We start from the raw sequence: 15048 nt of genomic DNA on the forward strand, positions 1-15048 counted from the left end.
AATAGACGATCCCAGGAAAAGTGGGTAGGCTCAACACTGCTGTGTTGCTTAGACAGATGTCTCTAAGGGACCGAAGTAGCTCACTAGGTGGTTTAGGTCCTCAGCAATGACACAAGTGCACCTGCCTCATAACTGGCCCCTTGTTAGCATTCGAAGGTGCTATCAGTGCAGGAGACAAGGATCTCTCTCAGGCCAGGGCAGCCGAGCCCCTCCAGTGGCAGCTCGCTCTGCAACAGGCCTGCCCACAACAAGGATTTTGCAGAGGGAGCTTGGAAATTCACCAGCTCCATCACACTCTGCCAGCCAGAGTGTAGCTGAGACTGGCACCCATGCCAAAGGGAGCCCCAGCTGTGAAAATCTGGCAAGCTCCTGTGCTGTTTCCCTGCTGGCCATTACCTTACAGTTTGTTTCTCATCAGCTGCCTTTCTGCTTTTCTCCTTTGAAAGGCTGCAATCTCCACTGGTTGCAGGCCATGGCCCATTTGCCTGCAGGATAGGAGAGATACCAAAATAGTTAGTCAAGAGAGAGTAGCAGAGAGGGGCACAGGAAGACTCTGATTAAGTGTGAACTTCACTTACCCATCTTTGCCCATTGATGGGGGCACAGGAAGGGGCTTCGTGAAGCCTCTTTTTCCAACCAGCCAGAAGGTATCTTCTGTGCCTTTGCCCTTATTACAGAAAATACGGAAAATCTTAAACATGCTGTAACCAATTTTCCCAGAGAAGTTCTTCTGGTCAATAGGGCATAAGAAAGTATTCCATTTCACTCAGATATTGCTTCTTCTTTCCCCTCGTCACCATTCCCTGGGCTCTTCCTTCCTATGTGACTTCCTTGCTATCTGTACCTTAGGCTCAGGCAGGCTCCATGGCTGCTAGAGCAGCCAGATGAAAAGTGAACACCATTTCAAGCTGACATCCAGATGTTTTGTCTACTCGCCACCATGCAGCTCTGTGTTTGGGAATGTGTAGATGTTTGCCTTCATAGTGGCCAAACATCTGGATGCACAACTGAAGATTTTGTCATTGTCACCCTGATCTTTTGGCATTGAGCAATCCATTGTCTTTTGTTTCTAGAGTACATACCTTCAGAGTCTACCCACACACACACCCTGCCATCCAAAGGCTCTCACAAAACCCAAAAAGGAAATAGAAATGGAAAGCAGGCTTGCAACTTTGTTTTTAAACCTAGGGAATCCTGGCTGCTTTAGGAGGTCTACAATTTCTGCAGGGTTATTTCTTTCCTGCTGAGGGATTCTTCCAGATAAAGAGAGATCCTAGGAAGGTCCCCATCTACAGCCTAGTGGAGTGTGGTGGTTGTTAAGAACCATAACTCTGGGAAGAAAAAGGGGGTGTAAACTCAAGAGCCTAAGTGGTGACCTAAGAAGAGCTGAATTCTCTGCCTCTGCCCTGTCCTCCTTTTTTTCCAGTTAACCTGCCTCTCAACATGCTTCCCTCTTCTTTCAGTTCTCTTTTGTCTGCCCTCTCATTTCCTCCAAACCATAAGAAAAAAAATGTGTTTACTAAGATTGAGAAAAGTAATGGGATGTGTTTCCAACTCATTAATCTGAAATATGGTCTCACTCTCAGCAACTCTCATTTGGAACAGTTTTAAATTGTTTAACTTAGAGATTCCAATTAGATTTGCCCTGTTTAATATCAAATCCATTGTTCTCTATTTTATATCACATATATTCATCCCTTAATAATAATGACAATAACTATAACAATAATTAGTCCATTTAACTGGAGAATCTGGAAGCATTTTGCAAATATTTGGTTCAAGCCTCCAAACAAGCCCTCCATGAGGCAAGTAGGAAGAAAACATCACCATAGTTAAACCTCCATTAACTGGCAACCAACTCACCCTAAACCTCAAATAACTTGGCTACTTGAGGCCTCTCTGTTTTTGGAAAAGACAAATAACTTGAAAGTATACTAACATCATTCATTCTTGCATTTATTCTACAAACATTTACTCTCCCTGTACCGGGGCTGGGAATGCAAAGATGAATAAGACACAGGTATGTCCTTAAGGAGTTCACAGTGTTGTTAAATTAAAACAACCATCAGGCCATGTCTTGGGCCCAAAACACATTAAGCTCAACTTCTTTGCCTCCTAAGCTCTTTCTTTTCCTGACAATACCTAGTGCAGTGTCTGTACAGAATAGTTGCTCAATAAATAATCAGACTTTTCCATTAAATGGAACTTTCAACCATTTAGCACATGGCATTCAAGGTATCATTGGATCTCCTTTTGGTAAAACATAGTGTTAAAGTTCAAACTTGAGGACCCCAACATCCAGCCATATTTCAATGCTTATCTTGAGATCTGTAGGCCACCAGGACACCATGCCAATCCCCAAGGGAGGTTTGTAGATGTCAGGAGTGTTCAGATATTTCGGTGGGTCCTGGGACACACTAGGATGCCAACACTAATGGTTATAAAAGAGTATGGGAATGTTATGGACTTAGGCAAGCTTCCAAATCAAAGGGTATGCAGGGGAGCTCCAGGGGCTCTCTGAGGTTTTGGAGATCATCCAGGAGAATTCTTAGAATCCTTGCTCTCTGTTTACCCACTCCACTTCCAAAATTCTGTTGAAGGGATGGAGAGGGGAGAAGCAAGTATGATAACAACAAAGCCTAAAGCAAACCCTTTGAACCAACATAAATCCCTCAGCAGTGTCAAAGACCCCCCAAATACTAGCATCTTAGTTTGGCATGGAACTTTTAAAACATTTTAGCATCTCCTATCTTATTTAATCCTAACAACAACTCTAGAAAGTAGTTGTATTATTAACCTCATTCTGAAAATAAGGACATTGAGGTTCAGGGAGATTAAATGACTTGTTAATAAGCAGGTATAGCTTGGATTTGAACCTAGCTTTACTAGACTCCAATTTTTAAATGCTCTTCTTTCCAACCATATAGCCTCTCCAACACTGGAGCCAAGCAGCAGGTCTAGAGGCCAAAAAGTATGTGTTGGGAATTTAAGAGCCTATGATTGATGAACTCCCCAGTAACCACAGGTTAGAAGAGGTCTCTATGTGGAGAAACTGAAGCACAGAGAGGATGAAGTTACTTGTCTAATGTTGTACATTGAGTCATTGATGGGGCAAGAATTAGAAATCAAACTTTCTGAACCTCCATGACTTTCAATACAACCTTATGATTTCTTAGCTGAATTGCTGATGTGTGTGTGTGTGCGTGCACATACACATGCACACAGAGGATGGCATGAGTGTGTGCATGCATGCATGCTCACTTATGTGTGGAGTTGGGAGTAGGAATGGAAGAGGTTGAGGGGAGAGTAGAAATCACAACTAAAATGGGACTGATGCTTACAAGCCTGATAACCAAATAACATTTAACCCCAGAATTCAAAGATAAGGTCAGAAAGTATCCACCTCTAGCAGGAACACAAAATTGGCTGAGAACAACTTACCTAGAAGGTAAAATGTAAGTGATAAAACTACCTATATACAAAACCTCAGCAAGGAGCTTCAAACTTGTCTGGAAAATGGTAGCTGAAAGAGATCTCATGTAAGAGAAGCAGTAATAAAATGACATATCACTAACCCATCAGAAAAGGAATATTGAAAAAGCAGAATTGGCCAGTTAAACATTGGTCATTGTTCCCAGTACTGCATGAGAGACGGTTGCAGTGGGCTGTGGCACAGCTCCGCGTCCCTAAATGAGTCCTGCCCCAAACTACCTCAGCTTCCTTTTTTGGGTCTCTTTCTTCATGCTCTTCCACCCCCAAATACTCAACTGTCCTTATGTTCTTTCCTGACACCCAAGTCTTTTATTCCACTAAAGACAACAACTTAAAGTGTCCCACTCCAATGAAGGAGAAGTAGGGGGAGTATGGGAGTCGGCATGTGTATAGGTATAGATAGTTCTGTTATTACTGGATCTAAGCTTCAAACCTAAGGAAGAGGATCTGATGGAAGAATTTAAAATGTCAGGCAACTGGAAGCAGAGATTGCTTCTAGCCATGAGGGCCTTCTTTGAACCTTTGAGATAACTAACACCTGACTGGCCAATAACCACGTGAAAGAGCAACTCTTGCTTTCTAGCACCACTGAGCATATGAGGGGTGGGGTGGAATATTGAATCACAATTTCTGAAATATGCTGAGGATATGGTCTTAGTAGGAGTATACTCCATGCCCCCAAAGTACTAGGAATCTCCTATCTGCCAGCCTGTGGTGGTTAAGGTTGTGTGTCAACTTGGCTGGGCCTGGTTTAGAGTGGCTGGGTAGCTGGATGTAGTTATTCCTTATGATGAGACTGATAATCAGCTCCATGATGGAATCTACTGGAACAGCTGAGTAGCTGCCTTAGGGCTGTGGTCTACTTCCAGTATATAAAGAGAAGTGTTGAAAAAGGTCTTGGAGCTTTTGGCATGTCTAGATCCTACACTTGGCCAAGTCTTCATTTCAATGGCCTGTCATGTTGCCTGCCGATTTTGAGACTGTTAATGGACTTGAATTAGTGGTCTGCCATGTGGTTTGATAATCTTGGGATGGTGCTATTTTACTTGTAGACCTTGGGTTTGTCAGCCTCAGCAGCCAGCAACTGTCTAAGAGAAGCTTCCAGCTTCAGTGGTTCGGGAGCAAGAAGCAGAGCTGAAGCCCAAGGTTGAGGGGCTTTCACCCAGCCCCTAGAGCTGGGACTTTGAACTCTGACTTCTAGCCTCCTAAACTCTAAGAAAATAAACTCCCATTTGTTAAAGCCATATATTTATGGTATTTTGTGTTAGAGTGGCACTAAATGACTGAAACACAGCCCCTCGCATGCAATGCACAATACCTGCCTTTGGCTCAGAGGTGGTAAATACAAAGACAGGAAGAATCTCCTCTGCTCTCCCTTCTTCTTGTTGAATCTTATTTTCTCTCCTTTTCCTCCTTCTCATTGTCCCTTCCCATTCCTTTAGCCCACTCCCCTCTCCTTTCCTCTTTCAGTATCTCCCTCTCAATCGTTCTTCTTCAAGAGGTCCTTGCCACCCCAATAACCAAGGCCTAACATGGCCTCAGAGGAAGCCTCTTCCTGCTTCTTCTTCCACCTTCCTGTAGCACATTCCCAAATGCCCCCTGGGAGTGGGGGAAACTGTGAAGTTGCAGAGAGCCCTTTTGAAGTAAGTCGCAGTTTTGTACTTGAAACACCCAAATATGTTGAGTATTCATGCCTGGAATCTGAGGGGCAATAGAAACTATGGGGTTAGCGGTATATTTTTTCTCCTTTTCACTTTTGAAAGTGGCACTTCTTCAGCTCTATAGCTTTCAGATGAGGAAATCTGTGTCTAGCAAGATAGAGGAAAAAAGTCCTCCAGGAAACCAAGCTGCCTTTGTCTTCCTCTGCTGAGAAATGGCAGAATGTATAAAAGGATCACAAAAGCCTTGGGTGATTTGATTCACTGCCCAAGTAATATCCCCACCCCGTTCACCTAACTATCTGAGTTTTCTACAGAGGTTGGAAACTGTCATGTTGCCTGCCTTTCTAACCTTGTAAGTGACTCATATCACCTGCTGAAAGATACTAAGAACCTATTGGAAGGAACAAGCTAGGACTAGTCAGAAAAGGAAATGATAAACTAGAATCAGGATTCCCAGGCTTTAACTTCTGAAACCCAGTTACATGGAAATTGCCACCATTTGGGAATCACATGTCAATGACTGAAAAAAAGTGTGTATCACTCAGTGCCTTGGCTTTGGTTTGCTCAAAAATAAGCACCGAGGAAATCACTTTTCATGTAGCATGGTGTCATGGAAAGGGCATTAACCAGGAAGTCAGACTTCCTGGGATTTGGCCTGATTCTGCTATTAACTGACTGTGTGAACTTACTAACATCACCTTCATTTGAAAATGATGGAGTTAGACGATCAGATCTCTAGGGTTTCTACAATTGGGGTAGCCAGTGGCACTGAGGTCATCCAGAGGGGAGATGAGGAGAATCCAGTGGAAACAAAAAAGGGAAAATTATTCTAATCCTGAATTTCAGATCAAATGACAGCCTTGCAAGAAAAAAAAAATACTAAAAAGGACATAAAACCTTACTATAAACAGTAAGTCAGTGGTGAAAGTGAAAATTCAGAAGAGTGGCTACTGAGCAGGTGAATAGGAAACCCAAACTCCTCAATATTGTGGCTCTTGAGCAATGTCTGGCACTGCCAAAGAGTAACCAAAATGGAAGTGAGGAAGTGTGAACAATAGTGCACCTTATCAGACGGCCAAATTCTGGGCAGTTCTTCAGGAGAGAAAGGTACAGTTCATACACTGAGAAATGCAGAAGTTCCCACAATCCTTAGCTTTGCAACCATATTTTAACAAGAAGAAAACAGAGGCAAAACGGAAAAATCTGTTCAAACCCCAAACATGACTGGAGATTCAGCCTAAACTACCGCTCTGAGTCTCAGACTCCTAGGTAAACTCTTTCAGCAGACCATAACCTCTCCAGAAATGGGTGTGTCCAAGTGGTTTAGTTCAAACAACAAAAGGACATTATACCTTGAGCTCTGTCTTTCCTCGGAGCTCCACTTCATAGCCCTCACTCAGAGCTTGAAGAATTGTCACTGTGCTGTAACTGACATGAATGCGATACGCTGCAAAAGAAGGGGTGGCATGACTTTGGCTACTTTGAGGTCAAATCAATGAGAAAATATCAGTGTAATAAATCCTCCCACTTCTAAATGAACTAGACCCTACTGGAAGTCCCTGGAAGAGTGCTAGCCTGGGTTTCACAGGGGAGGAGTAAGGGGAATGATGGCCTTCCTCACCAGGCCCACATAAGGCATTATATGTTGCACCTCTCAGCCTCCTAGACACTATCTCAGAGGAAAGGCCATGCAATAGAAAGGTGTTAATTTAACTCTAGAGTTGAGATGAAAAAACCAGCAACCACCACTGTGCTCTCAACTGAGACAGGACCTCCTTTGAGGGTAATTTGGCCCCAGCAGCTTCTCTCACAGGTTTCAGCTAGAGATGAACTCCTAAACTTTACATAACCCCACTTAAAAGACAAAAGGGAGTCATTATCTGTGCATCTATGCAAACCTCTATCAATATTGCTGTACTTAAAACATCAATGGGAAATATCCAAAGACCTTTGTCAATAAACATTTTGTGGAGAGCCCTGGAGGTGCAGTGGTTAAGTGTTCAGCTGCTAACCAAAGATGGTTTGAACCTCAGTGGCTCTGCAGGAGAAAGATGGCAGTCTGCTTCCGTAAAGATTATATAGCCTTGGAAAACCTGTGGGACAGTCATACTGTATCCTATAGAGTCACTATGAGTCTGAACGGACCTGATGGCAGTGGATTGGTTTGGTTTTTTAGCACATTTACAGCTGTCCTTTGAGTGGGTACATATAGCTGTGTACGCATATGAATGTATTATTTTTTAACCAGTGACCCTAACCTGAAATAAAAGCTGTATATGGAGAACTACAATAAAATAAATTCAAAAAATATTTTTTGCAGAGCCAACGCATAATTCTTTGATAAAGAGCAATCATTTGTTAACTGAGGTAAGATCCCGGACCTTCTTGAAAACTGTCATCCTAAGAAGGGAGACCTTGTTGGGGTCAAATCTTAAATAAAAATCAAGATTCATTCTCACACATGCTAGAGAAAGTAACTTTTAAAAGATGATTAAAATCTGAGTAGGGAGGCATGACTGAAAAGATCTACAAGAAATTCCTGCTATGTGGACTCACAAAGACTTTCCTCTTCTTGACAGCTTAGAACTGTTGAGTCTTCCTCACTGACTCATGGTCACTGAAAGCCTCTGCTCAAAAAGGGTTTCCTATTTCTAAGGGCCAAATGCTGGGCTAGCATGTCCCTAACCAGCCCTATGTGTGCCATCTCCCTAGCATCTGGTCTTCAGGGAGTCTTTCAGTAGAGTGATCTTGTTGGTGGGGAACACATAGCTCAAAAGAGAGCAGATAGCCCATTCCATCCACCATCCAGTTGTGTGGTAATGAGGATCACTTCAGGGATGGGTCACTAGTCACTCCCATACTAGAATGTCAGTGGATTCAACTGGGCACATATTGATGTAATAGATTTTTTTCAGCATAGATCTTGGACATATCCTGGTTTTATAGCCACTAAAAAGTTAAAGGCTACCTCTTAAGAAGTCTTCAATCAGGTGTGAAGATTAATGCCATATTTGGGACACAGTCATTAGCTTCCAGAAGATCACACTAAGCTTCTCCTTTAGTGCAGAGACTACATTTGTACGCATCTTTGGATCCCTCACACGGCCTTCCTTGCATAGCCAGTGCTCAATAAACACCTGCTGTGGGTGATTCACTCCATTTTTGTCTTCCTAATTGATCACTAGGCGCTCTGGTAGCATAGTGCCTAAGGCACTTGCCTGCTAACCAGAAGGCTAGCGGTTCAAACCCACCAGCCACTCCTCGGAAGGAAGGTTGGGCATTCCTACTTCCATAGTGATACTGCCTCAGAAACCGAAAGAGGGGTCGCTATGAGTCGGGGCCGACTCGATGGCAAATAGCAACAACACAGTTGATCACTGGAAAAGTCGCTGCTTAAATCTCAAAATTCAATTTCTGCTCTCAACCCTATAGTTACAATGTGAAATGTGTGGAGCTTCCCTGGTGCAGACCAGAATATGACTTCAGTCTTCTATAAGCTTACATCAGTCCAGGGTCCTCTGCCAAATCTGCATTGCGGTTCCATGATCAATTTCACTTAATCTTGGGTTGCACTTCAAGAGCAAAGTCATATGCAAAGTCATATGCATTGCAGCAGTTCCTGGATGACTACTTGCATGGCTTCTGCCATGTCTGTGGAGTTCGAAGACTTTCCCAGATGTCAGAAAATTTATTCTGACAACAGTTTCTAGGTTCCGTGCTGCCCCCTTAATCATGGCTGCACAGGCTAGATTGACTAAGACTGGACCCATTGTGTAAGCCTGTTTCTGTACATGAGTGATGGGGAGTGGGGTCAGACAGGGCACCACCCACTGTGATATAGGCCACCATACTATCAGGGACTAGTGTGAGGATATTGCTGAAGTTTGGGAAGAGCTTGTCTTGCCTAGGCGCTGCCAGAGTCCAGGCTGCTAAGAGCTTAAGTGTTTTTTATAAAACCCATGAAAACAGTAGATAGAATCAAATATTGTTTTGTATGCTTTCTATAATTGCATGAGCATATTGCTTTGCTCAGCCATGACATAGGTAAAAGGCACATTTTGCTTGTGACATTGCCTTGTTAGTGGCATTAAATAATCTGGCAGTAAATGACCAATAAAGAGTTGAGCCGGTATTTTACCAGTAATGGACAAATGCTATAATGGTTTGTGCAGTTTTCCTCTCAAGGAAGAGGGGGAGAAATGGTATCTTTGATATCATGCCTGCTTTGATAGAAGCTAAGGTTTTTGTATACGAGCAAGTTAGAATTAATTATTTCAGAATTTCAGGCTTCTTAGGTTAAGGGATTACTGCTAAATTCAAGGGGGCTATTTGATGAAGCCAGAGCTCCTGGGGTCTTAACTAGTTCGAAAACAAGATAAGAGCAGTGGCCTCCTGGGAGGCAGCTGGCTCTGGGTGTCTCCATGAACCACTTGAAAAACTGAAAATGTCAGCTCCTTACCTACCTAGTCCTTTTGTTTTTTTGACATGACTCCCCTAAAACCACCAAACTAGCCAGTATTTTTCTTTTACCTAAATGATTTTTTTAGTTGTTTTGATCAAATTGACTGGCTGTTTCAGTGTCACTTAGCTACAGCTTTATTTCTGTAACAAGAAAGGTGCATACTCAGTCCAACAACACCCCCTACTGGTTTGGCCATTAGAGACCAGGAAAATGTGTGATAAATGTCTTTAATCTTCTCAAATTCTCTTTTATTTTTCCTTAAAAACATTAAAGCCTCAATGATCCTGTTATCGTTGCCCTGTTCTGAGGAAGAATCACTTTCCCTATAGCAGGAAGGTACCACCCTATCCCTCTGTAGGTACTCACGTAACCCTGTTGATTCCATCCGAGAAGCAGTGTTCACAGTGTCTCCAAACAAGCAGTATCTGGGCATGGTGAGGCCCACTACTCCAGCAACAACTGGCCCTACAAAATACCAAGGGGTGGGACTACAGTCACCAAGTGTGCACTCAATGCTAATAGAGGAACACAGCAAGGGCAAGGAATGGAACTTCATGAAAGAATAAAAGTTGCCACCAAGTAGCTCTGGGAATCTGAAGGAAGACTTGTAATGAGTAATGAACTCTCTGCCCCACAAAAAAGCAAGCTTATAACAATGCTGACATGACTAACTTTCTGATTTATACCTTTGTTCCAAGTAACAGTTACACCCAAGATGCTTATATCTGTCAACAGGGACCAATAAATACCAAATCCAAATCAGAAAAGCCTAGACAAGGACTCAGAATCTAAACATGTTTAAAAATGTGACTCCTTCTTGTGACTTAGGGTGGGAAGGAGGAATCTCATACAACTATCTGTCTCTCAAATTGTGTCTACCAAGAGAATTATTGCTAAGACAATTCACAAATCTGAAACTCAGCAGTTGACTTTCAATCATATGTACTAGGGGCATGGCAGAGCAGTATAGATAACTCAGAAATATTTTCTACTTTCCCTTACAGTGGTTTTTGTTCTTACATTTTGCAATGGCTGTTTTAGGTGTTCAGGGAGTGGACAGTGCTTGAAAATATTTAAGCAGCCATACTGAAAATTCAGTTCAGGAGTAGCTAGAAAGTACTCCACCTTCACCTCTCCAGTCTCTGTTCCGTTTCTATGTTAAAAATTTTTTCAACATTAATTTTTTATTGATTCCTAGTTTGGAAAATAATTATGTATTTTGTTTATGAAGTTTTTCCTGCTGAGAATAAAAATAAGTAAGAACTATAAAATTTACATTGATAAAAGGCTTTTTAACACTTTCTCATCTTCTTTTACCCCTCATTCATTCAGAAACATTCATTGAGTGCTAAGATAGGCACCAAGAGAATTTAAAATAAAAATGGAACACATGGTGTCAGTTCTCCAGTAGTTTATAGTCTAATTGGAGAGTAGAGACTACCGAAGAGGAAATAATTCAACAACCACCCAAGATAATGTATCATTGAGACAAGATAAATAGTACAGACAGAAGTGCTATAGTAGTTTAGAAATTGGGGGACCCAATCAAGAAGACCCAGTGGAGAAGGTAGGAATTGATTTGGATCTTGATGAGTGAGCAGAATTTGAATAGGAGAAAAGCGACATGAATCAAAGGTTTATGGTTGGAATTGAGCATGGGCAGCTCTTAGAGAAATCAACCTGCCTAGTTCAAGTAGCTGAGGAGACACTGGAGAAGAGAATAATTAAGTATTGTACAAAATGGAGGACCTTGAGCCACTGTTGAGTTTTGAGCAAGGAAACTGCATGATGCAAATGAGTTTTCTTCCTTTTCTTCTGAAGAATAACATATAGAATGCATTGAAAGGAGGAGAGAATAAAATCAAGGAAGCCTGTTAGGCAGCTGTTGCAGTCATCCAAGTAGAAGGTAGTGAGTACTAGAAAGGAGATGATAATGGAGGGACAAGGAACTGGTATGGGTTTATGCTGACTTTTGGTGGAAAAATGATTTGAAGTATTATATATGTTGAATTTGAAGTGATCATGAACCATCCAAGAAGAGCTGTGCTGATGGGGGTTGGAGATGTGAAACTATAGCACAAGTCGGAAAAACAAAAAACCAAACTCACTGCCATCGAGTTGATTCCAACTCATAGCGACCCCCACTGGGTTTCTGAGGCTATAAACTTTATGAAAGTAGATCACCCCATCTTCTTATTGCCCCATCTTCCTTCTGTGGAGGGGTTGGTGGGTTTGAACTGCTGACCTCCTGGATAGCAGCCAAATGCCTTATCCATTAAGCCACCAGAGCACAAGTGAGAGATGAGAGCTTTTCCTAAAAAAAAAAAAAAAAAAATCTAAACATCTGCTATGTGCTAAGCACTCAGTAGACAAACACAAGTAAAACGTGGTTCCTGCCATCAAGTCTAACAGAAAGACAGACAAGTGAATTCAAATAATGCTGATGACTGTGAGTAGGATGGAAGGAAAGAGACAAGACTGGAAGCAAGAGGATACTATTGGAATGGTCCAAGCAAGAGATAATAGTGGCCTAGACATGGGTATTAAGGAGGGACAAGATACATTTAAAAAAATATTTAAAAGGTAAGGTGTACAAGACTTTAGTAATTGGTTGCATGTTGGAGGTCAAGGTGAAGGAAGAGTCAAAGATGACTCCCAAGATTATATCTGGGGTAACTGAGTAAATGGTGGTATCACCTACTGAAATAAAAAATATAAGAGGAGGAGGAGGTTTGTGAAGAAAGAAAATCATTCTGCTCTGGATGTATTGAGTTTAAGGTACATGTGGAACATTCAAATGGAAATGTCAGCAGGAAGTTTGGTATTTAAGGCTGAAGCCTAAGGAAGAGAGCTGTACTGAAGCTGTGGAGTTGGAATTTATCAGCATAGAAATGGTAGTTAAAGCATAGGAATTAATGAGATCACCCAGGAAAGTATGTAGGGGGAGAAAACAGTGTATCAAATACAGACCCTGGGAGATACCAATATTTAACAGACAGATAGAGACAGAAGGAATTACATAGCAGCAGAAAATGTCCTAGGAAGATGGGGCAATCAACCTCCCCAAAGATTTACTGCCTCAGAAATTCAACAAGGGTCACTATGAGTAGGAATTGACTGGAAGTGAGTATGGGTTTATTAGAAAATGCCAGAACACTTAATTGGTTCATGAGGAACCTGTACATAAACCAAGAGACAGTCATTCGAACAGAAGAAGGGGATGCAGAATGGCAGAAAATCAGGAATGGCATGCATCAGGGTTGTATCCTTTCACCATACTTGTTCAGTTGGTATGCTGAGCAAATAATCCGAGAAGTTGGACTATATGAAGAAGAATGGAGCATCAGGATTAGAGGAAGACTCATTAACAATCTGTAATATGCAAGTGACACAACCTTGCTTGTTGAAAGTAAAGAAGACTTGAAGCACTTACTGAAGATCAAAGACTACAGCCTTCAGTATGGACTATACCCCAACACAAAGAAAACAAAAATGCTTACAACTGGACCAATAAGTAATATCAGGATAAATGAAGAAAAGATGAAGTTGTCAAGGAATTCATTTTACTTGGCTCCATAATCAACACCCATGGATGCAGCAGTCAAGAAATCAGACATCGTGTTGCACTTGGCAAATCTACTGCAAAAGATCTCTTTAAAGCGTTAAAGAGCAAAGATGTCACTTTGAAAACTAAGGTGCGCCCAACCCAAGCCAAGGTATTTTCAATAGCTTCATATGCATATGAAAGCTGCACAGTGAATAAGGAAGACTGAGGAAGAATTGATGCATTTGAATTGCAGTACTGGGGAAGAATATTGAATGTACCATGGACTGCTAGAAGAATGAACAAATCTGTCTTGGAAGAAGAACAGCCAGAATGCTTCTTAGAAGTGAAAATGGTCAGACTTGCTGTCACGTACTTTAGTCATGTTATCGGAAGGGACCAGTCCCTGGAGAAGGATATCATATTGGGTAAAGTACAGAGTCAGCAAAAAAGGGGAAGATCCTCAATGAGATGGATTGACACAGAGGCTGCAATGATGGGCTCAGACATGTCAATTATTGTGAGGATGGTGCAGGACTGGGCAGTGTTTTGTTCTGTTGTACATAAGATCGCTATGAGCCAATACCAACTCAATGGCACCTAACAAGATAACAGTAGAAAATGAAAATCAGGTTGAAATGGGTTGAGAAACATATTAGTGGTGACAACATGCAAAGAGCAAGGAAACCATAACACTGAGACCTTTTCAGAAAATGTTGGAGCAGCCACAGTTAAAGAATAGGAAAAGCTAAGTAAACCAATAAACAAAGCAGAGAAGCATTCAGAAAGTGAGGAGCACATCAGCAAAGCCAATTGAGAGAAGTTTGAGGGATAACTGCCAGGAGGCTCTGGTAGCGTAGTGCTTAAGGCACTTGACTGCTAACCAGAAGGCTGGTGGTTCAAACTTACCAGCCACTCCTTGGAAGGAAGACTGGACAATCTACTTCCATAGAGATAATGCCTCAGAAACCCAAGGAAGTGTTGCTATGAGTCGGATCTGACTTGACAGCAGTGAATTTAGTTTTTTTTTTTTTTTTTTGTCAGGAATGTTGGATATTAAAGGGAGATAAGGGTGGATGCAGACAGGGAAAAAGAGCAAGGACTAAAAAGCCAGAGTGAAGGTTTGGTAGCGTAGTGCCTAAGGCACTTGACTGCTAACCAGAAGGCTGGCGGTTCAAACCTACCAGCCAATCCTCGGAAGGAAGGTTAGGCAATCTACTTCCGTAGTGATACTGTCTCAGAAACCCAAGGAAGTGTCACTATGAGTCGAGTCCAACTCGACAGCATATAACAACACAACAAACAAAGCCAGAGTGTCTAGTGAAGAAATAGCACTGTGAGCATGATCATTATTTTAAGAAGTTGGGTAGGAAAAGAAGGAAAATGGTGGGAAGAAAAGAAGCCTAGAAGAGTAGAGCATAGAGAAATAATAGAGAGAGGAGAGCAGAAGGGAGCCAAAGGAGATATCTGTGATATCAAGTGAGATATCTGTCAAGATGCCTGTGAGTGTGGGGAGATAGATGGGATGGATAGAATGAAGAAGAACATCCTGAAGATATTCATTCAAGAGAGGATGAGGATGGGTGTTGAGATGTTCAGTAATTATTACTCTAACTGAATTCTGAATTAGTAATCCCAAATGAATTGTGTTGAATACAACATTTACCTCTAGATCTTATAGCATAGTCCAACATGGAAACATGGGCTTTAATGACAGGGGTAGGCTGAGAGGGTCTGGGACCTAGAACAAGGGCTGATGTCTACTGGGGTAAGGCAGTGCAAAAAAAAGGCCATATCTCCTGACCTCCTCTAATCCCACAAGAGGAAGACAGGATCACTATCAGTAGCCCAAGGCCTATTACTGCAAGGCCAGACATGCTGCCTCCCTC

At 42.0% G+C, this 15048-nt stretch overlaps 1 protein-coding gene across 1 annotated transcript in view; it reads right to left on the minus strand.

The window, feature by feature from the left end:
• Positions 1–397: 397 nt before the first annotated feature.
• Positions 398–15048, minus strand: part of GUCY2F (guanylate cyclase 2F, retinal) — a 170580-nt gene continuing 155929 nt past the window's right edge. The window contains exons 14-18 of the mRNA XM_007952598.1: positions 10747–10768; positions 9982–10080; positions 6506–6600; positions 579–667; positions 398–485 (exon numbers count right to left, since the gene is read on the minus strand). Coding sequence (XP_007950789.1) covers positions 398–485; positions 579–667; positions 6506–6600; positions 9982–10080; positions 10747–10768 — 393 coding nt within the window. The remainder of the gene's footprint in view (positions 486–578; positions 668–6505; positions 6601–9981; positions 10081–10746; positions 10769–15048) is intronic.

The sequence above is a fragment of the Orycteropus afer genome, unplaced genomic scaffold (assembly GCF_000298275.1).
Source record: "Orycteropus afer afer isolate SDZICR_OR568_19922 unplaced genomic scaffold, OryAfe1.0 scaffold00352, whole genome shotgun sequence".
NCBI classification, from domain to species: Eukaryota; Metazoa; Chordata; class Mammalia; order Tubulidentata; family Orycteropodidae; genus Orycteropus; species Orycteropus afer.